The sequence below is a fragment of the Jaculus jaculus genome, chromosome 14 (assembly GCF_020740685.1).
Source record: "Jaculus jaculus isolate mJacJac1 chromosome 14, mJacJac1.mat.Y.cur, whole genome shotgun sequence".
In the NCBI taxonomy this organism is placed as follows: Eukaryota; Metazoa; Chordata; class Mammalia; order Rodentia; family Dipodidae; genus Jaculus; species Jaculus jaculus.
The window spans coordinates 22,082,915-22,105,663 of record NC_059115.1 but is presented as its reverse complement, the minus strand read 5'-3'; the positions used below and the strand labels follow the sequence as shown (position 1 = coordinate 22,105,663).

General features: G+C 57.3%; 1 protein-coding gene across 4 annotated transcripts; it reads right to left on the bottom strand.

The window, feature by feature from the left end:
- Positions 1-375: 375 nt before the first annotated feature.
- Lmtk3 (lemur tyrosine kinase 3) lies at positions 376-20,405 on the bottom strand. Of its 4 annotated transcripts, none has more exons than XM_045134309.1 (16): positions 20,169-20,405; positions 18,392-18,504; positions 17,533-17,666; positions 17,191-17,341; positions 16,637-16,713; positions 16,096-16,214; positions 12,691-12,778; positions 12,279-12,427; positions 10,872-10,956; positions 10,679-10,800; positions 10,455-10,604; positions 7,560-10,054; positions 5,523-5,911; positions 3,020-3,158; positions 2,766-2,903; positions 376-887 (listed from the first exon to the last, which is right to left on the bottom strand). In XM_045134309.1, the coding sequence occupies exons 1-16, from the start codon at positions 20,207-20,209 to the stop codon at positions 871-873; spliced, it is 4,407 nt and encodes a 1,468-aa protein (XP_044990244.1). In that variant the 5' UTR covers positions 20,210-20,405; the 3' UTR covers positions 376-870. The 4 variants fall into 4 exon arrangements, with proteins under 4 accessions (XP_044990244.1, XP_044990247.1, XP_044990245.1 ...); XM_045134312.1 differs by lacking the exon at positions 20,169-20,405 and adding an exon at positions 18,626-20,088; XM_045134310.1 differs by lacking the exon at positions 20,169-20,405 and adding an exon at positions 18,962-20,088.
- Positions 20,406-22,749: the final 2,344 nt, after the last annotated feature.

Genomic DNA, 22,749 nt, shown 5'->3' with positions numbered 1-22,749 from the left:
ATGAATGTTGGGGAGGTGGTCAGCGACTTGGAGAAACAGGTAAACTGAGGTAGGCCACCATGGGCAGGAAGGCTAAGCCTGACCTTGAAGGCCAGTCTGTGGCAATTCAATGCCGTACTGGCCCAGCCAGGTTCAGCACATTAGTTCTAAGCCTCCCACCTAGCCTGGACCTATAACAGTTGCTTCTTGCCCCACTCCAGGCCATTTGAGGGACATCACCGGTTCCTTGAAGGCCACGGAAGGATAAGTTGAGGGCCACAAGGAGCAAGGAAGGGAGACACAGAGGGGCCAGTCTAAACCTTGTGTGGGTGCCTTGCGTTGGGCTGTGAGGTCAGGATGGTCCTCCCACCTCCCCAAACACACACAAGGCCCCACTTTCCTCCAAAAAGTTGTTTTTGTCTTTTTTAAATAATGTGAAAATGCCACGCGAAGGTTTGAACTAGAGGCCCCTCCAGGGGCTGGGCTGAGAAGGGACGGGGAGACGCGAGATGGGGGTCCAGGTCCCCAAAGCCAATAGCCCACATGGGGCCAGGAGTGGATGAGGAGGGGCCTCCGCTGTGCCAAGGGGCTCCAGGCCCCAAAGTTCAGTTCAGTTCCAAGAAGGGGGCTGTCCATGGAAGGCAAGGGCCATCCCATCTCATGAGGCTCCAAGGGGGTCGGGGGGGTCAGGGGACCCATCTGGTGGGGTGGGGGGTGGGGGTCCAGGGCCTCCCATTTGGCACATGGTGGGGGAAGGGGAGGGAGAAGGCCCAGGTTCAGGGGCCTCCCCGGAGGCGGCGTCGGCGTCGGTGGCAGTGGCTCCATCGTCCACACAGGATTCTGCTCGTAACCCCTCTTCTGGGGGCGCAGGGGGGACAGGTCTTTGGGGATTCAGTTCTCCACGGGGCCTGATGATAGAAACAGAGAAAGCATGGGAATCATGGCATCTAAGAGCAAAGCCTTACCTGTAGCCCATGAGGTCACCTGTCCCATGGGTCTCGTTGGTCCTTACCAACCCAATTCCTGCTCCACACAGGGGCCTACCCCCCAGGCCTTTGTACTTGCTTCTCCCAGTACCTGCAAAGCCCTTCCCCAGGTTGCGCAGGCCCCCTTCTCAGATGCCTTCCCCAACCACACTGAGTCACTCTGTCTCCCTGCTTGGGTACCTGAGGTTTCTCACTCTGGGGTAACCCAGCCATTGTGAAAGAGCTTTTTGTCTGCTGAAGGTGGAGACTGGGCTCTGTTGGGACTGGCACCCAGCCTGACATTCAGTACCTTTCTCCCCCCTGAACTGCCACCAAGGGTTCCTATGTCCCATCCTCCAGAAAGTCTCACCCATGCCCCATATCTAGAAAATGAAGGTCAGTGGGACAAAGGACCTGGCCCCTCTTTCATATTCTTGGGCTGCCAGGCAGGGACTGGGCCAAGTGGAGGACCCAAGTCCCATTTATGTCCTTGAATGGGAAGCATGTCTCTCAGTGCTTTTGTTTGTTGGTTTTTGTTTTTCTGAGGTAGGGTCTCACTCTAGCCCAGGCTAGACCTGAACTTCACTCTGTAGTCTCAAGTTGGCCACGAAGTCACAATGATCATACCACCTAAACCTCCCTACTGCTGGGATTAAAGGCCTGTGCCACTAGCCTGGCTCCCACTGCTTTTTAATGTATTGAGGTATAAGGGGTGCACACGTTACTAAGCACCCAGTGCACAATATGCTGCATGGATGGAGCATGGGCACAGAGGGGGCACTGTCAGGAGGCCCACTGTGGTCTGGGAAGATAGATGGGCTCAGCAGCTTCCTTATCCATGCACTAAGGCAGTATCTGTGATGGAGGGCCGGGATTTGGGCTCTGCACGACTGGGCCCACACCTGGTGACTATAGGTGACATCATCCAGCGAGCCTCAGACCTGACTCACCATCCAGCTGGTGTCCCCACACCCTGGACCTACCCTACCAGTGCTCATGGGGGTCCTGGAGATGAGAGTATCAGGAAATGACATTTGGATAGAGGCCTGGAAATGCAGCCAAGTGAAGACTCAGCCCCAGCCCTGTCCCCCTGCCCTTGACTCTGTCTTCCCTTCCTCTGTCCCCAAGACAGCTCACTAGCCTCTCCTCCATGGTTCTCAGCACTCTTGGGCAAAGCCTCCTAAGTCTCCATGGTCTACCCACCCTTCTGCCTTCTCCCACTCTGCTAAGGAGCCCCAGACCCAGCAGCCTCTCTTTGCCTTGAACCCGCCAAGTTATTGCGCCTGCCTCTGGCCTTTGTGCAAGCTGTTAAGCTGTTCTCTTCCCCTTCACCAGCCTTTCAAGTCTGCGACACTGAAACAGAGAGGGACACTGACTTGCCCGGATCACACGATCCCGATCTCTGGGAGGTTTGGGTAGTAACTCCTGACAGGGTCCCGGGGACTGCAGCGCCTAAGGTGGCCAGCCCTGCATCCTTGTGTTCACATAGTGGACACCAGGTGGCAGCAGAGAGCCGGCCAGCTCCACCAGGACAAGAACGATGCTGATTATCAAGCCTGCCAATTGCCTCTTTAGTAAATGAGGAAGAGACTAGTCCATCCCCCGGGACTGCAGTAAGGACCGAGCGGGTTGCAGTGTGGCTGGGCGCCCTGCCATGTCCTCTGCCGGCTCAGGGAGCATGGAGAGGGATCCTTACTGAGGCTCAGGGACGTACTGCCTGGTGTGAGCAAGGAAGAGTATCAGGGTGACTCGGAGGAGGAGGCAACTGTGTGATGGGCCAAGCGAGGGAGGCACGCTGGGGACCGATGTGCAGCTACATACCTGCGGACCGGGCGTCTGGGACCCGGGAGGGAGGCCCCGGGGTCTCCAGCGCAGGCGAGACGGAGAAGCGGGAGAAGCACAGGGGGGGCCCGGGCGGGGGGAGGAGGGGGAAATCCTCCGCCCACTCGAAACTGCCTCCTGCGGGGAGACCCACGCCAGACTTAGTCGATGACCAGAAGTGCAGACTGGCCTTCAGCTCCGCCCCAGGTCAAGCCTAAGCCCCGCCCTGCCCCGGTCCCGCCTCCGCTCCTCACCAAAGCCGCTGTCGTTGCTGGGAAACCCATCTCCGGGGGGGATGGCGGGGTGGGGAGGCGTCGGGGGCGCTGGGGGCGTTGACGGGTCCGTGTCCCCCTCGGAGGGGCCCTGGACGCTCAGCTCGTTGGTTGGCGTCTCCTATGCAGGAAAAGGAGTGTGGGGGGGGGGGTGCGAGTCGTCACGTGCCACACCTCCAGCCAGCTACAAAACCCATTGACATTTCTGGGGCCTCCAGGAGCCCACTGGCGCGCATTCTCCTTGGAGGTGGCCGGAGTCCTCTGCTTCCCGCTAACTCAACTTCGGCGGCGGGGTGGGCAGGGGAGGCTCTTCACCTACCCGTGGAGCCCCTCCAGCTTCCCCGCGCTGCCTGCATGGGAGCCCCGAAACTGGGATGACCTCTCTAAGCGTCACCCCGCCTCCGCCTCTTAGATGTGGGCTGCTGCAGGATCCAAACATGTCTCAGAACTGCCTGTTCTTGTGGGCCTCCAAACCTTTTACGCCGCCCAGGAGGCCATGCATGACCCACACCCCAGACCTAGTTTCAGCCCTGCAAGTGCCACTTTGGCAACCCTTGGTCATAGTGGCCCTGAACCCAGTTCCTGGTCCTATCCTCAGCATCTCACTATCTGGCCTGGGAATCCTCACTCCAGGTGCATTTAGAGAGTCCTCCAGCCCATAAGCACGACACATGGCTCCCATTTTCTCCTCAGCGCTGTGGAAACTTGTAGTTCTAGTTACTTTTTGTTTGTTTAAGGCAGGGTATCACTCTAGCCCAGGATGGCCCCAAACTCACCACTTCATCCCTCTGCTTTTGTGTCTTTTTAAAGTTAATTCATTTAATGAGAGGGAGAGAGAATTGGCGCACCAATTGCAATCAAACTCTAGATGCCTGCACCACCTTGTTTGCATGTGAGACCTTGTGCGCTTGCCTCACCTTGCGCTTCTGGCCTAAATGGGACCTGGAAAGACGAACAGGTATCTTTAGGCTTTGCAGGCAAGCGCCTTAACCACTAAGCCATCTCTTCAGTCCAGTTCTTTAAAAAAATATCTAACATTTATTTGCAAGCAGAGAGAAAGAGAGGAGAGAATGGGTGCACCAGGGCCACCAGTCACTGCAAACGGACTCGATACATGCATCACTTTGTGCATCTGGCTTTACGTGGGTACTGGAGAATCAAACTCAGGTCATTAGACTCTGCAGGCAAGTGCCTTAACCTCTAAGCCATTTCTCCAGCTCTACTTTTGTGTTTTTAGGATCTGATTTCGTGGGGGCTGGATCCCCCAGTACTCACATAAAACCAGATGAACAAAGTGGCAGATAAATCTGGAGTTCTGCAGTACAGGAGGCCCTAATGGCCCTAACTCACTCTCTGTCTCTCTCTCTCTCTAATTTTTTTTTTAAAGACCCAGTATTGCAGTGCTAGTTTGCCTAGAACTTGCTAAGTAGAACATGGTGGCCTCTGACATGTGGCACTCCTACCTCTTCCTCTTCTTCCAGAGCTGTAACTGCTGGCTTAGGCCCCTATATCACATAACTTAAGCTCCATGTGATAAGACACGTCCCATTCAGAGCCAACTTCACAGCCTCCACAGCCTCTAGAGCTCTTGTATGCAAGCCCCGCCCCAAAGTGCGTAGGCTCCTCCCCCAGAAAAGGCACCCCCTCTCCATTCTCGTCTCAGCATCTTTTCTTTCTCTCTCTCTTTTATGAGAAAGACAGGGGGAGAGAAAGAGGCGGAAAGAGAATAGGTGCGCCAGGGCCTTCAGCCACTGTGAACGAACTGCGGACGCGTGCGCCCCCTTCTTCTGGACACGTGAGACTTTACATGCTTGCGTCACTTTTGCGTCTGGCTATACCCGGGACCTGGAGATTCCAAAGCGCCTTAACCGCTAAAGCCTCTCTCCAGCTCTTTTTCCTTGTTTTGGTTTTTCGAGGTAGGGTTTCACTCTCGCCTCAGCATCTTCCACCTGGCTCCTCCAAGCTCTGCTACCCTATTTCCTTCCAGACTCTCCACACTCCTCAGATCTCTCCTCCCTCCAGAATCCTTCCCACCGTGGGCCCACCCTCTCACTAGTGTTCAAGGTTTCGCCTATACTTCTGGCCCTGCCCCATTCCTAGGTCTCATCCAGTCTTTCTAGTCCTGCTGCACACCCCGCCAGGCTCCACCCACCTTCCAGGCCAGCCGCAGGGCCTGCGCTGCCCAATGGTTACTCCACCTCTGCCCACCTCACGCCGGCCCCACCCACCCGAAGCTCCACCTCCTACTAAGCCACACCCACTGCTGCCCTGCCTCGCCCACTCGGGCCCCCACCCCGGATACCCACAGATTTGCCCCTGCGCACTGTACACCCCCCAACTCCCTCCAGCCCGCCTATTCACAAATTCTCCCCGCCCAGACTGCTCTTTCCACCTGGCCCCGCCCACCACCAGAGGCCCCACCTGCGCGCGGGCTCCACCCCCACCTGCGGACCTGCGTGCTGTCCGCCGGCTCCCTGGGACCTACCTGGTCGAAGAGGTAGACGGTCACGTCCCCGTGGAAGGAGACCATCTTGCGCTTCCTCTCCAGCTCGCTGTCCTCGGGCTCGTCGGCCACGCGTGGAGACTTGAGCAGCCCCCGCAGCGGGCGGGCCGCGTCCGCGTCTGCGCTCACCACCACGGGCACCGGGGCTGCCCGCGTCCTCCCGGGGCCCCGCGGGCCCGCCTCCTCGTCCTCCTCCTCGTCCTCCTCGTCCTCCCCGTCCTCCTCCGCCGGCCCCGGTGCCCCCGCCCCGCCGGCCTCCCCGCCAGCCGCCCCGGCGTCCGCGCCCTCCCACGGAGGCCGCCGCGGGCCCGGACCCGGGAACGGCGTGAGCGTGAGCGGCGGGAGTGCCAGCGAGAGCCGCGAGAGCTTGGCTGCGAGGGGAGAGACCGGTGAGCTCCTGCCCGGGGAAACCGAGGCAGGCCCAGACCCGGCTGGTCCCTCGAGTCCGCCCCCTCCGCATTCTGGCCTGATCTTCTTCCTCCGGCCACTAGGGCACCTTCCACTTCGCGCCCCCCCCCTGAGCCTTTGCGTACGAGGTAGTCTGGCCCTGCTCCAGCTCGGGCGCCCCCCAGACCTGGCTTGGCTTCTAAAGGGGGCCCTCTCTGCTGTGGCCCCGCACCGAGTGCTCTCCTTCCCAGCACAGTAGCTCAGCTTTAACTGGTGGCAGCCTGGTCAGCGCGTCTGGCCACAGCTAGCCTCCTCAGGCTGGGAGCTCCTAAGTACTCACTCACCACCTGTGGGATTTACCAATCTGCCCTGCTGTGAAGTTCTTTCCTGGTCTGATCCTCTGCTGCCACCTCCCATCCCCTTTTCTGCCCCAAGGATTCCCAGGCCCTTCCTCCACGAGTGCCAGGCCCTATGGGAGTGGGGTGGAGACTTCGGCAGGGACAGAGGGGGGACAGGGCAGGAAGGACCGATGTGAGTTTTGTGGCTCTCCTGCCCTTGTTCCCTCCACTCATTTCATTTCTCTTTCCGTAGACATCCACCTGGCAGACAGGCACCCTTCCTTCCTTCACTCTGCTCAAGAGGCACCTTCTCAGAGTAATTGGGTTAGCAGGTTGCTGCCATCAAGGACTGTCAGTGTCCAGAGAAAGGACAAGGTAAACAGCCTTTACCAGTCAGAAAAGAGGAAATTTGCATGGTTTTAAAAGATTAATAGGAGTTCACTGGGTGCAGAAGAAAAAAAAAAAAAAAGCCAACCTGCATTCTCATCCTCCGAGGCATGTTAGCTATTTGTCAGCCGACAGCGAAAAGACACATGTGGTCTAAGGGGTGGCCAGTACAACACAGGCCCAACACGTTTCCTGTGTTGTGGGTGGAGACAGTGCTCTACAGTGTGGCTCATCGTCACTTAGCCCCTGTGGCTACTGTGTCCTGTGCCCTTCCAACACTCACTGACCAGCTGGGCTGGGTGGACCAGGGCAGGACCTGAGTGAGGTCTAATAGGACAGAGCTGTGGCAGTCCCTTGCCTGGCATAATAGACCCCTTAGCTGATGTTTTCTTTTCTTTTTCTCTCATTCTTTCTTTTTAAGAATGTTTCACTATGTAGCTCTGGGTGGCCATTACGTAGCTAAGTCAAGGCTGGTCTCGAACAAATAGCATTCCTCCTGCCTCAGCACAGGCCTCCTTTAAACTAGTTACCACCATTGAAAACACTCAGAGCCCTGGTGTCACAGGGAAAAGTAGTAGCAGGTTTGGCAACAGCGTGGCTTTCTATCTGGCCCTTGGGGGTAGACTCTGTCTATTCAGGCTGCAATACAAAGGCAGGCCCAGGCTGAGAGCTTTGGGAGTCCTACTCCACCTGCCCCTCACAGCCCGCCTGCAAGGTAGGGACTGTCCCTGGCAGATGGGAAAATGGAAGCCCAGAGTACTAGGGACAGGTTGCGTGCCCAAGGCTTCAGAGTGAAGGTGGGACAGGGTTTGGGGTGGGACACAGGGGCTGTGGCTCTAGGGTCAGCACTTACTGCCAGACTGATCTATTGTCCCACCCAAGGGACAGTACCCCAGGGCCTCCTCACCTTTGATCTGCTCGCTGTTCCCCTGAGGGGGTCCCAAGTCCAAGAACAGCCGTGGCATCTCGGGGCCCTTCTTCTCGGGCTTGGGGGGGTCCCCGTCTCCGCTGGGGGCCATGTCTCCGCCGGGTCTGCTGTCTGGGACCCCGGGCTCTCCCTCGCGGGGTACCTCCGGCCTGGCTCTCAGGGGCGCTGGCTCCAGCCTGCTCGGCTGGGACTCCAGTGGTGGTGGTGGCGGTGGCAGTGGCGGCGGTGGCCTCGTGCTGTCTACCCATCCGACCTTTTCGTCCACGCCGCTTCCGGGGCCGCCGCCAGGGGCCGTCCCCACGACCCCCAGGACTCGGCCCCCATTCCCGAGGTCCAGCTTCCCAGCCCCGGGGGCTTTCAGTGCCCCCCCAGTCTCGTGGGCTCTCCTCTCCATCTCGGTTTCCGGAGTCCCGCTCCTGGGGACTGGGCCATGCTGGCCAGGGGCCATCTCCAAGCCGTTCTGGGGCAGGGCCACCTCGCCGAATTCGGGGGCTCTCTCCGGTGGGGTCTCGGGGGCTGGACCCCCAGTCTCGCGAATCTTCTCCCAGGGCCCTTGGGCTCTCCAAGGCCCAGTCTCTGGTGGCCTCTCCATGTTCCTGGGGAGTCTCAGGCCCCCATTCTCTACTGCTGTCACCGCACTGTTTGGGGCCATCAGTCCATTGGCCAGCTCCTTCTCCCCGGCCTCTGGGGACATCGGCACCCCATTCTCTAGGGCTTTCTCGATCCTCCTTGGGGGTGTCACCTCCCCATTCTCCAGAGCTCTCTCTCCTCTCTCGGGGGATTCCAGGCCCCCATTCTCCATTGCGGTCTCCTTCATGTCTGGGGCTGTCTGTCCCCCGTTCTCCAACACTGTCACCCCGTTCTCGGGGAGGTTCCGGCTGGGGGCTTTCTTCCCGCAGCCCAGTGCTGTCAGGTCCCTGTTCAGGCCTGGGGCCTTCTCTCGGCTCCCGGGGGCTCTCCCCACCTTCCTGGATCCTGTCTCCCGGGAGGCCACCCCCTTGTCCCCTAGGAGGTTCCTTGTCACATCCTCCCGTAGAGACATCAGCAGCTGCTCGGTGCTCACTTGAACTACGAAGGTCGGCTTCTCCCGGGTCCCTGAGTGTGTGAGGGGACCCGGGTCTGGGGGTGGCCGGGGCGCTCCTGGGTCGGGTGGCTCGGGGGGAGCCCGTGGCCGAGGGACCCCTTCCTCTTCGGCTGCCCCCCCACCTGGGAAGGCTCCCTCGGGGGAAAAAGGGGTCTCTGTCTCGTAACCGCTGTCCCCCGGCTTGGGGCCCGGAGACGACAGACCGGAACCTGGACTGGCCAGGGCCGACGGGGGGTCGGGGGACGCGGCCGGTTCCGCGGGGGCCCGGGGAGGCGGCGGTGGAGGGGGGGGAGCGGGAGGTGGTCCCCGCCCGGGGTACTGGGGCGCTGCGGCTCCCATAAGGGGGTCCAAAAACTCGGAGGGAGCTGAGGTGGGGGGGACCAGGGGCACGTCGGCCAGGGAACCCCGCTCTGCGCGTAAGGATGAGTCGTCTTCTGGGGGGTGGGGACATCCAAGGGCAGGGTGCCCCCCCCAGCCGGCCACTGCATCCCCCCGGTCCAGCGGCCGGCAGGAACAAGGTCCCTCGCGGCTGCACAGGGGACAGGGCAGGGGTCCCCTGCGGCCGGGCCCTCCACCAAGGCTGCTGCTGTCCTCGCCTGGGGAGCTCTCTTCCTCCTCCTCGTCCTCGGCCCAAGGCACGGTGCCCCGTTCCCCCAGCACCTCGGCAGGGTCCCCTGCCAGGGTCTCCCCGGCGCCCCGGCCCTCGGGGTCCCAGCCGCTCAGCAGGAAGCCACCTGAGGCTGAGGACTGACCTGGGAAGGACCGGGGCGCTGGGAAGAGGGGGGAGGCCCAGGTCTCGGATACCAGCTGGGGGACCTCGGAAGGGGCCTGCTGGGCCTGGGTGCCAGGCACGCCTGGGTCCAGGGGGTCCCAGTCGTTGGGGAAAAGGGGCTCCGGTGGGGAGCCATGCTCCTCTAGGCGGATGTAGTACTCGCTGCTCACAGAGGGACTGTGGGCACTGATGACAGGCAGCACGCTAGGTGTGGACAGTGCCTCATAGAAGGGGTTGGATGGGTTAGCATGGGGCGCTGGGGGTGCCGATGCTGGCTGCCAGGGAGCTGCACCCCCTCCCCTGCCAGCCCCTCTCCGCGCCTTCTCCCACAAGCACTCAAGGTTGAGGCCACCACTGCTCTCGGTGACTGTGAGCACATCATCGGGGTCAGCCCCTGGGAAGCCATCTAAGAGGGGGAACTGGGAGGACAGGGTCCCTGGGCGGGGTGCACTGTGGGAGGGAGGCCAGGGCCAGGGGAAGGGCCCATCTCGGGGTGGGGGTGGGGGTGGGGGAGGTCTGGGTGGCCGCTCAGAGAGCAGGTAGGTGAGTTGCATCTGGAGGTCAGAGGCTGAAGGTCGCTGGGCTGGTGGCCGCCAGCAGGACTGCAGGATGTCATACCTGAGGGATGAAAAAAGGAAGGTGACAGTCAGGACAGAGTCAGAGAGAGTTCGGATAGAGGGACTCACAGAGAGGGGGAGAGAGAGAAGAGAAATAGACCCAGAGGGAGAGAGGGATAGAAACAGTGGAGGGGGATGGGGAAGCCCTGGAGAGGGAAGGACAGCCAGGCGAGGTGAGGACACGGTGGTTAAGACAGTGTCCCCATTTGTGCTGAGTTGAGTTCTGGACTCAGCATGGTCTCGATTAATCAAATTTTGGTTCAAATCCCAGCTCTGACACTCCCTGCCTCAGTTTCCCTCCCTCTAGGTAGCTCGTGCTGGCAGTGGAGGTGAAGCTGTTCCCTGTCCACTCCTGGGGTAACTAGGATGGGAATGTCGCGATCATGGGTTGCGGCCCTCACCAGTAGTCGGCATAGGGCAGCTTGAGCCTGGGCCTGGCCAGCTTGACGTGCTGCTGGCGGACCACGAAGGCGAGGACCTCCTCGTCCGACAGATGGCGGTAGGGCTGTGCCCCGAACTCAAACAGCTCCCAGAGGGTGACCCCTAGCGACCTGCAGGCGGAAGGCAGGGGTCAGAGGGTGGAGGGCAGGGTCCCAATACCCCCGGGCGCCACCCATGGCCTCACCACACGTTGCTCTCACGGCTCTGGTCTACCAGCACGAAGCTACCATGGAGCTCGCCCAGGAGCTCGGGTGCTGCCCAGCGCAGCGGCACCCACAGGCGCTCAGGTGTCAGGTAGTAGTCCTCCTGGGGGGGTGTCAAAGGTCAGTGAGGTCAAATGTACACATGCACACCTCTACATCCTGGACGCAGCCCACCTTGTAGTTGCTGTGAGCCAGCCCGTAGTCCCCGATGCGCACGGTCAGATCAGAGGTCAGAAGGCAATTGCGCAGCGCCAGATCGCTGAGGGCAGAGAGGAGTGAGGAGGAGGCCCCGCCCACCACCTGCTGACCCCTCCTCTCCTGGCTCCTCCTCCAACGTTCCTGACTCCTCCTCCTCTTCTATTGACCATTTTTTCAACTCTCCAGCTCATCTGGCACATTCCTGACGCCCCCTTTCTCTCCTGGCTCCTCCCAGACAACCCCTCCTCTCTGTGATCTTCCCTTCCTCCTGGCCTCCCCCTCCATACCTGGCCCTGCCTTGATCTTCCTGACTCTTCTATCCAGATTCCTCCCCTTCTCTCTTGACTCCTCCTCTGATTTCCCTAATTCCCCCACCTGGCCCCTTCCTCTCCTATCTCCTGATCGTCTTCTGACTTCTCCCTTGTCTTTAGCTCCTCCCCTCCTGACTCCTCCCTATTTTCTGGCTCTTCCCCCTCTGGTTCCTCCCCCCATCCTGATTCCTCCTCCCCCCATCCTGACTGGTCCTCCTCCCCTCCTGGTCCTTTTCTCTTTCCAGACTCTATTCCCTTCTCTTCTGGGTCCTCACTGACTCCTCCTGTCCCAGCTTCTCCCCTTCCCCTGACTCTCCCTCTTTCCTGGCCCTTCCCACTTCTCTGACTCCTCCTCCTGTCCCAGCTTCTCCCCATCTCCTGACTCTCCCTCTTTCCTGACCCCTCCCACTTCTCTGACTCCTCCTCCTGTCCCAGCTTCTCCCCATCTCCTGACTCTTCCTCTTTCCTGGCCCCTCCCACTTCTCTGACTTCTCCTCCTGTCCCAGCTTCTCCCCATCTCCTGACTCTCCCTCTTTCCTGGCCCCTCCCACTTCTCTGACCCCTCCTTCTGTCCCGGCTTCTCCCCTTCCCCTGACTCTCCCTCTTTTCTGGCCCCTCCCATTTCTCTGACTCCTCCTCCTGTGCCAGCTTTTCCCCTTCCCCTGACTCTCCCTCTTTCCTGGCTCCTCCCACTTCTCTGACTCCTCCTCCTGTCCCAGCTTCTCCCTATCTCCTGACTCTCCCTCTTTCCTGGCCCTTCCCACTTCTCTGACTCCTCCTCCTGTCCCAGCTTCTCCCCTTCCCCTGACTCTCCCTCTTTCCTGGCCCTTCCCACTTCTCTGACTCCTCCTCCTGTCCCAGCTTCTCCCCTTCCCCTGACTCTCCTTCTTTCCTGACCCCTCCCACTGCTATGACCTTGCCATCTGTTCCAGCTCCTCACTCTCACCTACTCCTCTCTCTTTCCGACTTCTGCCCTTCTCTCCTTCCCAGTCTTCCTCCTAACCTTGGGGAACTTGCCCCTTGTGACTGGCCTCTGCTTCTCCCCACCAGCGCTGTGGCTCCCTCTGCTCACCTGTGCACATAGTTGTGGGAGTGCAGATGCGCCAGTCCCCGGGCAATCTCCAGGCCCATCCTCTGCAGTGTCCGCAGGTCTCGAGGGGGCAGTTCAGGGGACATGCCTTCAGGAGGGCGCTGGGCCCGGAGATACCGCTTTAGGTCACCCTGGAAAGGGGCAAGGGTAGGTCACCAACCAGCTCCTGAAGATAGGCAGCTGATCTCTAGCACCTACAGGGTGGACTGTGAGGGAGAAGCAGGCCTTCTGAACCTCTGTTTCCCCTGATGCTCTACTTGCTGGTTTACAGCTGCTGTCTGCCCAGTGAATCCTCAAGAATACTAGAGCAGTCACACCAGGTGATGACATCAGAGCCTAACCCTTACTGGCTTCCGACCCCCCAATTTCCCTCCTGTCCCCAGCTGCCCCTCACCAACTGACAGAACTCCATGACAAGCAGGAAGGGCAGTGTCTCCACACAGACACCCAGGCACTGGAGGACATTGGGATGCTGCAGGCTCCTGTGGGGGCAAAAAGAGAGCAGTCCAGTTGAGTTCAGAGTCCACCCCACAATACCCCTTACCAGGCCACATCACAGGCCCTCCCTCATGTTGGCCCTGACCTGCCACTCACTTGCCTACAGACCTATGATTCCCCAGCAGTCCCACCAGACTTTTGCTTACTGGTATCCCCACCTGTTCATTGGCCAGGCTCTTCTGTGTTTTTGCTGTTGTTTTGTTTTTCCCCACAGTGATCCTCCTACCCCTGCAAGCTAAAGGGTGGAATTTAAGGCAAGGGCCACCATGGGCCAGGTTCTTCTCCCCTGTATGTCACTGTAAACCTACAGGCCCAGGACCTCGGTTACAGCTCTCTGTGGAGGACACCTCCCCAGTCCAAATCTGCATAACCCCTCAGGCCTTGGGCTTTGGCACCATCACAGGGGAAGAGGCCCTGTGTGTGGCCAGGCCCTCCCTTACTGCTGGGTTTCCTTCCAAGGGAATCGCAGGTAACCTCAGAGCAGTTACACCACCTCTCCCTGGCTCTGCCTCGTCTGTCAAATGGGGGCAGGTGTAGCAGCTCCCTCATAAGGCTATAGAGCAGACACTGTGAAGGAGGCTTTGTGTCTTGAGGAGTCCCTGTTACTGCCATATACATATTGAAGACAGGGTCTCATTCTACAGCCCAGGTTGGCCTAAACTCATCCTCCTCCTGCCTCAGCCTCCCAAGTGCTGGGATGACAGGCATGAGCCTGCTCTTACTGTTATTGTTACCATTATTATTATTTTGGTTTTTTTGAGATAGGGTTTCACTCTAACCTAGTCTGACCTAGAATTCACTGTGTCAGATCAGGGTGGCCTCTAACTCATGGCAATCCTCCTACCTCTGCCTTCCGAGTTCTGAGATTAAAGGTGTGCGCCACCAGGCCCAGATTGTTATTTTTTTTTAATTAAAAAATATATTTTATTCAATTATTTACTTGAGAGAGAGAAGGGGAGCAGATAGGGAGAATGGACATGCCAAAGCCTCCAGCCACTGCAAACAAACTCCAGACACATGTGCCACATTGTGCATTTCACTTACATAGATACTGGGAGATAGAACATAGCTTCTTAGGCTTTACAGGCAAGTGCCTTAACAGCTAACTCATCTCTCCAACCCTGTTACTGTTATTTTCATTGTAACTGTTTTGGCCTTTTGTTTTTGGACATATGGTCTCATTCTAGCCCAGGCTGACCTGGAACTCACTCTGTAGTCCCAGGCTGGTTTTGATCTCCTACTTCTGCTTCCCAAGTGCTGGGATTAATGGTGTCTGTCACCACACTGGGGTTGTTACCCTTTTTTTTTTAATCAAGATAGGGTCTCGCTATAGCCTACCTCATCATCCTGAGTGCTGGAATTAAAGGTGTATGCCACCATGTCCAGCTCATTGTAACATTTTGTTGTTGTTTTTCAAGGTAGACTCTCAGTCTAGCCCAGGCTGACCTGGAATTTACTATGTAGTCAGTCTTAGGCTGGCCTTGAACTCACAGCAATCCTCCTACCTCTGCCTACCAAGTGCTGGGATTAAAGCTGTGCGCCACCATGACTGGCCTCATTGTAACATTTTGACACAAATTTGGCTTTTTTGGCTTCACTTTTGCCTTCCACGTAGCTGCCTCTGAGGGAGCTTAGCTTATTTTTCTGCCTTCCAACCCTTGCACAGATATGCCTTCCACCTGGAACATGTTTCCCATGATGCTTTGCAGAATGGAGGCCTCCTTAGTGTTTCAAAGTAGCCCCTATTCCTGCCACAGATTGCCTCAGTTTTCCATGGCCCTTCTCTGCACACAGCCCATGCAGGGTAAATTCTTTCTCTAGTGAGGTCTGATGGACACTGAGTGCCACTTGGCCACTGGGAACCAGACAAGTGTCCATGCTCTAACCACAGTTCTTATGGGTCTTGTGCCTGTGCCCACCTGGGGGACAATGCTATGGACCTGATTCATTGAAGAGCTAGTGGCATGACAGTTTTCATAAAGGGATCCCAGGAAATGGCAGGAGCTGGGTGGCTGAGGATGCTGGAGATGCCCAAGTCTCAACTTTAACCCTGCAGAGTAAGATGACAGCCCTGCATCATCTAGAAGGGAATGGAGGCTCAGGGAGGCGAGGCAACTTGCCTAGGGTCATACAGCTGGGATTTAATTCAGGATGTGTGGCTTGTTTTTGGCATTTGGGCTCAAGGACAGGAAGGATCCTGAGCTGCCAGCATAGCCCTATACTGTCCAATAGAGATTTCTGTGAAGGTGGAAAAAATTATCTGAATCTGTCCTTTTTCATACAGGGCCACTGGCCATGTGGTGTTCTGGGGTGTCGGAAATGTGGCAAGTGTTGCCTAGGGAAATGAATGTTTGAATTTGTTTTGGCTATTTTGGGGACAGGGTCTCACTTGGTAGCCCAGGTTGGTCTGCAACCCATAGTGAATTTCCTGCCTCAGCTTCCCCAATGTTAGGATTACAGGTGTGTAGTCACCATACCTGGAGTAAGGCTCTCCTTACCTAGGGGCTGGCAGTAAGAGCAGGACTGTTTAAGCTGAACCCTGAACCCTAACCCCAGTTCAACACTGAGTATGGATGTATATAGAGGGGAGAGAGGGAGAGGGAGAGGGAGGGAGTGAGGGAGAGAGAGAGAAGGGGGCGGGGGACTCTGAAGCTGGGAAGAGGCTGCTACATGGGGGAGTTGTGGGCCAGGGAGACAGTGGCAGGATGACAACAGGGTCAAACTGCAGGGTCTGTGGGCCACAGGGAAGAGTGGCCAATGGAAACCTGTGTATATGTTGTGGGGGGGGTGTGACACTGTCAAAACCTAATGTCTGTGTCTCTTTGGGTGAGCCCCTCTTTTGTAGCTGTTCTGATAAGATCTCTATGCATACCTTCCCATGCTGGGGAACTCACTACTGCTGGCAATCTGTTAGAATGGAAGGGAGACCAAGCAGATCAAACATAGGTCTTTCTCCCAGCCTAGAGGGGGAAGGGAAGTGGGGCAGAGCTCCTTAGGGATAGCGCAAGGTGGCCTGTAACTCAATCACTAACACCTAACACAGGATCACTCAGCAGTGGCCCAGCTGCCCTTCTTGTGATGCTGTGGCTTTGATTCAGAGTAGAGGGGGCAGGCCCTAGTGGTGATGCCATCCCTAGCTCTGTCCAGAGAAGATCCCGAGGCTCCAGAAGAGAAATGTTAGTACTAGAGCTTCAAAAGCAGGAAGCGATCCGGGGCTCAAAGCTACAGTCTCTTCACTCCTAAATGTCACCCCCATGGTATTGGGCATTTGGACTCCCAAAGCCCACATCCACTGAAATACCTATAGGGCTGAGCTTCTGAGATGAACTTGCGCTGTTCCAGGGGCCCGGCACTGGCTCTGAGCTCCTTCACCACCACCTGGGCAGGCGAGTAGTCGGAGAATACCTCCCCCAGGATCACCTGCTCAAGGGGGGTGTCACAATAAGCACTGGTCTGTCCCAGGTCCATCCCTGGGACCAGCTCCTCCTGCCCTGCTCCCAACCTCCCTGCCAGTCCCTTCAAGTCCCACCTCCCCTGTCCCCCACCAGACACGGGGTGAGAGACTCACGGGCCCAAAGTCCGATGCACGCAGGGACGGATGGAAGGATGGACAGACGGGCGGACGCGTGGAGAGCCAGGTGACGAGGCAGAGTGGTCAATGGAGTGAGGAGGGAGGCGCTGACCGACAGATGTGGGAATGGGGTGGGTGGGAGCAGGTGAGAGATGGGCTGTGGGGCGGGTATCTGGGAGGTGAGGGTCCAATGACAGATGGGGGTGGACACAGAACAGGAACACAGGCCAGGAGCGTATGACCCCCCATTTCCCACCCCAGCCCCACTCACCTTCCCAAACCAACCGCTCCCTATCTCTTGCAGGTAGCTGAGGTGCTGGCGGCTCAGGCCCAGAGGGGTGGTCATGTCTGAAGAGGGGCAGGAGGGGAGGCCCTGAGCCCTCTCCTCTCACCCCTCTGAGGTGCCCCCTCCCACCTCAGTGGGGCGGGGGGGGGGGTGTCAGAGCACATAGCAGTCTCTTTCCATTGGCTGCTTCCAAGGGTCCACTGCAGGGTTCCAGCTTCCTCATTGGCTGCCCATAAGATCCCAGCATCCAATCAGTCCTTCCCCTTGGTATGCCTAGTTCCTGTGACTTGACTTCAGCGGGCCATTGGCTGGCTCTGAGGTTGAATCTAGGCTGATGGGCCAACCCCCCTCCCCCTCCCCCAAAAAAACACCTTTCCATATATGGTTTTGGATGAAGCCTTCTTATAAGTTACTTCCAAGAATCTGGGGCTCCCAGCTTTGCCCGCCATAGCCTGAAAGGAAGTGTTCAGGGTCTTCTGCCCTGTCTCCAGGGATCCCCATGGGATCCTGATCTGGAGGTTGAGGGTGCGGTGCAGTACCTGAATGTGCAGGTTGTGGGGCAGGCATTGGCAGGGAGACCTCGGCCAGAGGGAGGATGTAGACATCCGGCAGTGATTGTGAGGAGGAAGTCTCCTCTGCTGGGGGAGTGTACTCCCCAGAGCAGTCCTCCCCTTCAGGGTTCTCAAACTCCTGGAGTGGGAAAGGTGAGGAGTGGGAGCACCCGGGCTGTGACTCTAGTTGCCTCCCCATGGTTCCCAGACCCACTTCCACCAGTGAGACCTCAGGTCTTGGATGTGCTCTGGGACTTCGTGCCCCTCCTTCACCAGTTCCCTCCCGGGCTGGGGTATTTCTCCCCAGGTTAGTCCCTTCAGGCACCTCACCTTGAAACCAACATCACCCCGCTTGCAACACAGACAGGTGAGGAGGAGGAAGATGAAGGCCAGCAGGCCAGAACAGGAAATGAGGACCACGGCATAGGGTGGAGCCAGAGGAGCCCGACCCAGAGCGAATCCATCTGTGGGCACAGGGCGCTGTTGGGGTCCAGGATTCAAGCCACTGGCCCCTGGATTCCACACCCCTCCCATCCGGGCGTGTACTCAACTACAAGTCCCACGACGCTCTGCAAACAGGGTCCCTTTGGCAAAGCAGCCTGGTGGCCCGTTGCATTGTGGGAATTGTAGTTTAAGGCCTTCCCAGGTGGTTGGGGGTGGGGTCCCTCCTCGTCCCAAGATGGGACCTGCACCCCACCGCATCCTCTCACCCTGGGCTTGGATGGGTTTCAAGGAGGACCAACAGTGAGGCCTGGAGCTCTGGGAATTAATACGACACCTCATGCCCCCCCCCCAATTGCAGGCTACGGAAAGATTCTTGCCCCATGCTAGAACCCCTCCCCAGCCCACCCCTGAAGAGGTGGCCAAGAGCTATTTCTTTTAAGGACACTGAGAGTAGAGTTGTCCTCCAGCCCCAACCCTGGAGAAGGGGACTCCGCAGAGCCTGAGCTGTGTCCCCCTTAATAATAGGGTCCCCCCACTCTGGGCCTGGCGCACCCCAAGGCCTCGGCCTTCCCGCTCCCCCAGCACCCGCGTGCACACGGGCTCCCATGCACGCTCCCATGCATGAGCGCTGCCCCCTCCTCACTCGCATTCGGAGCCCTGCGGACAGGCCTGTCCCCGCGGGCTGCGCACAGGTGCCGGCCTGGTGGGGGTGGGGCGCAAACCGCGAAAGGCCAGACACACTCACCGGGGTGCGCCGGGGACGCCAGGCAGCCGGAGGCGGAGGCAGCCGCCAGGAGGATGAGAGCTCCGGGTGCAGGCATCTTGTCCAGGATGGAAGGGAGATGGAGGTGGCGGCGGCTGGGGAGGAGGGGGGGGCGGGCCCTCAGCCCCCGGCCATGGGGACCCGCACGACCCTGGCCTCCCCCAGCCCAGGAGAGGGGCGGGAGACGCAGGACAGGGGGAGGGAGGGGCTGCTTACTGTCTCAGGTGCCCCCCTCCCCCTCCGTGAAGGGACAGACAGATGAAGGGATGGAGAGGCGGACGGAGGAGAGGAGCTGGGGAGCCCGGGTTGCTGGGGTGGGGGGGGAGGGTAGGATGGGGGGGTGAGAACGAGGGCCCCGCCCCCGAGGACAGCCGGGATTGGGGAGGCAGAGAGCCTGTCAGAGGAAAGGTGGGAGGAGGGAGGATGGAGGGTTGTCATGGTAACTAGCTCCCGGTGGCATTGGTTGCCAGAAGGGAGGGGAAAGGAATAGGGAGGGGGAGGAGGGACAGACAGGGACCAGTTGGGGTGGGGGGGAGGCAGGGTCCACAGTACCGGGCCCTGATCCTCTGTGACATGCCACCAGTGACCACACATGTACTACACTCTAAGATGCAGGTGTCAAGCTCACGCAGCCTACACACAGCTGACAAATGTCGCAAGGACCCTCACAGACAAGCGCATCACATACAAAGGTGGACAGCCACCAGCAGACGGGGACACGAACACGTCACACACAAAAGACTTGGAGATAGACCGCACTGGAAACACACAGGCAGGCCAGTCCCCGGCCCAGCACAGAGGCATCGGGCCACTCTGGAGCTTCCAAGCATCACAAAGACCCACACCCGTCACGCACAGCGCAGAGCCCCAGACACAGAGCCAGGTGCCACAAAGATCCACGCAGATCCCACAGGGACATGGTGAGGCACACTGCCGCAAGCAGGCATTCCACAAGCATGGGCAACAAAGAACCCCACAGACACGCACATCACCCCTTGCTCAGAAACACGCAGATACACTTGTCAAGGGACCACAGATGGCAGTCACATGCAAGAGGCTGGTCACATACATGAACACCCAGAAACAACACGTGCATGCTACGGGCACATGATATGCATGTTGCTCCCGCACACTTTATCACATACACAGATGCACATAGAAACATGGCTTATACATGCAAAGCTACACAGATCGTGCAACACCCCCCCCCACAATTATACGTGGTACGGATACAAACGTGCACACGTATAGCCACACACACAACACACAGGCACGCATATCAAATACAAAGGCACACTAAGCAGCACAAATGAACACACACCCTGTTACGAAGACGCCTTACGCCACACAGCCTCGCATCACACACATCAACACAAAGGGCACAAAAAAATGCATAAGCGTAGTTTATTTCGTTTATTTATTCTTAGCAGGATTTACTCTGCGCCAGGCGTTCTTGGCGTCTTACAGTTTTACCTTTCAATCCTCACATTCCCCCCTCCCCCGCAGACAGGTACTTTCATCATGCCCAATGTACGGGGCGGTGGGTGGAAACTGAGGCACAGAGAGGGGCAGTCACCTGCCCAGTGGCACACAGCAGGGAAGTGGCAGAACCGGGACTGGAAAGCAGTCGTCAGGGACACCGACATCAGACAAGGACACACACACACACACACACACACACACACACACACGCGTCACGTGCCAGGCCGCCGTCTCGGTGTCCCACCCCACCCGGCAGCACCGGGAGCTGCAGACACACCCGGAAGAGCGGACTCCCGCCCTCTGCGCGGTCGTCTCCATGGTCTGGGAGCACCGGCGACGCGTCGCCTCCGTGAGGCCTGGCGGGAGCTGCGCGCGCAGCCCTGCTCACCAGGGACACAGGGAGGGGGAGGGCGGCCTTGTTAGGGGTTCACTGGAGAAACTGAGGCAGGCTAACCATGAAAGGAGGGGCTTCAGTTTGCAAGGAACGGGATTGGGGGCGAGGGGCGAGCAAAGACGCAAAGCCTCTCCCTGGCTGTAGAACACAGAACCTGGAGGAAGAGAGGCTTACGGGAGATGTAGTCCAACGCGGAGCCTTCTGTGAAATGTAGTTTTGGTTCGTCCAGCTGGGAGGATCAAGTTGTATACTTGCCGGCGCGCGCGTGCGTGTGTGGGGGGTGAACATACCTGAATCCAGCGCTTGAACCCCGGGATGAAGTGGACAGAATTGCTGAGCCCCTGGGAGTTACAGTCCCAACGCTGTTCATAATCTCTATTTGTCCACAAATTCACTGGACAAACTAGTGGTAAGAAGCTGCTCAATCGTCATTAGCATTTTGTAGGGAGTTGTTTTATTTTGTTGTGGCAGTGTCTTTTGTGACAGGTCCCTTATAACAAACCCTGGGAGCGTAAAGGCACCTGCACTGCCCCTGCTTAGAGCCCAGTGCCTGGATATTACTGTGGCCACATTGTGGATTATCCAACAAAGGGACTAAATAATTTAGACTGTGCATCTGTTTGCGTCACATTTTGTCTCTAAATTTATGATAAAACGTACTTTGTGTTGAGGAGATGGCTCAGCCGTTAAAGGCCCTTGTCTGCAAAGCCTAAGGACCCAGATAAGATTTCCCAGAACCCACATAAGCCGGATGCACAAGGTGGCACATGTGTCTGGTATTCCTTTGCAATGGCTAGAGGTCCTGGCAGACCCATTCTCTCTCTCTCTCCCTCCCTCGCTCCACCCCCCCGTGTGTGTGTCTCTAATAAATAAATAAAAATAAGAGGCTGGGCATGGTGGCACATGCCTTTATTCCCTGTATTTGGGAGGCAGAGGTAGGTGGATCGTCGTGAGTTCGGGGCCACCCTGAGACTACATAGTGAGTTCCAGATCAGCCTAAGCTAGAGTGAAATCCTACCTCAAAAAAACCAATAAATAAATAAACAAAAAAGAGGGCTATTGGGTGTGGTGGCACATGTTTTTAGTCCCAGCACACGGCAGGCAGAAGCAGGAGGATTGCCGTGAGTTTGAAGCCACCCTGAGACTGTATAGTTAATTCCAGGTCAGCCTGGGCCAGAATGAGACCCTACCTCGGGGGGGGGGGGGGGATAAATAAATAAATAAGAGGGTCGGAGAGATGGCCTAGTGGTTAAGATGCTTGCCTGAAAAGCCTATGGACTCAGATTTGACTCACCAGCACCCACGTGAGCCAGATGCACCAGGTGATACATGAGTCTGAAGTTCGTTTGTAGTGGCTAGAGGCCCTGGTATGCTCATTCTCCCCCCGCCCCCAATCTCTCTCTCTGTCTCTAATAAAGGAATAAGTAAATAGGCTTGTATGTTCACTTGCAGTGGATTATTATTTTGAGATGTATTAGTAAATAGCAACTTTTCCTCCCCCTCTTCATCTTCTTCATATTTTTCCTCCTCTTCTTTAATTAATTTATGAAAGAGAGAGAATATGAACATACCAGGGCCCTCTGTCTGTACAAACAGACTCCAGATGCATATGCTACTTTGTGCATCTGGCTTTATGTGGAATGCAACCTGGGCTGCTAGGCTTTGAAAGCAAGCACCTTTAACCTCTGAGCCATCTCTCCAGCTCAAAGAGCCTATCATTTTTTAAAAAATTTTTTTTGGGGGGCTAGAAAGATGGCTTAGCGATTAAGGCGCTTGCCTGTGAAGCCTAAGGACCCATGTTTGACTCTCTAGGTCCCACATGAGCCAGATGCTCAAGGTGAGCAAGCGCACAAGGTCACACATTCATACAAGGTGGTGCACACACCTGGAGTTCAATTGCAACTGTTGGAGGCCCTGGCATGCCAGTTCTCTCTCTCTCTATCTGTCATAAAAAATATATATATATTTTGGGGGCTGGAGAAATGGCTTAGTGATTTAATAGTTAACGTGCTTGCCTGGAAAGCCTAAGGACCCATGTTTGATTCGCCAGTACCCACATAAACCATATGCACAAGGGTGGCGCATGTGTCTGGAATTCATATGCAGTTGTTAGAGGCCCTGGTGTGTCCAATCTCTCTCTCTCAAAATATTTTAAAAGATACTTATTTGGCCAGGCATGGTGGTGCACCCCTTTAATGCCAGCACTCAGAAAGCAGAGATCACCTTGAGTTCAGAGCCATCCTGAAACAATTCCAGGTCAGCCTGGGCCAGAGTGAGACCTTATAAAACAAAATTTTATATATTTTGGGGGGCCTGGAGAGATGGCTTAGTGGTTAAGGCATTTTCCTGAAAAGCCTAAGGATCCAGGTTCAATTCCTGAGTATCCACGTAAGTACAAGGTGGTGCATGCATCTGGAGTTTGTCTGCAATGGTTAGAGTCTCCGGTGCACCTATTTTCTCTCTC

Bases quoted from the DNA above. Each gene is read 5' to 3' on its own strand.
- Lmtk3 (XM_045134309.1), bottom strand. From the start codon at position 20,209: ATGGAGACGACCGCGCAGAGGGCGGGAGTCCGCTCTTCCGG. The intron at 10,055-10,454 runs GTGAGGGCCGCA...TTCATCCCTCAG, and splicing joins CTGCCCTATGCCGACTACTG to GTATGACATCCTGCAGTCCT. The intron at 3,159-5,522 runs GTAGGTCCCAGG...TTTCCTGCATAG, and splicing joins CCGTCTACCTCTTCGACCAG to GAGACGCCAACCAACGAGCT.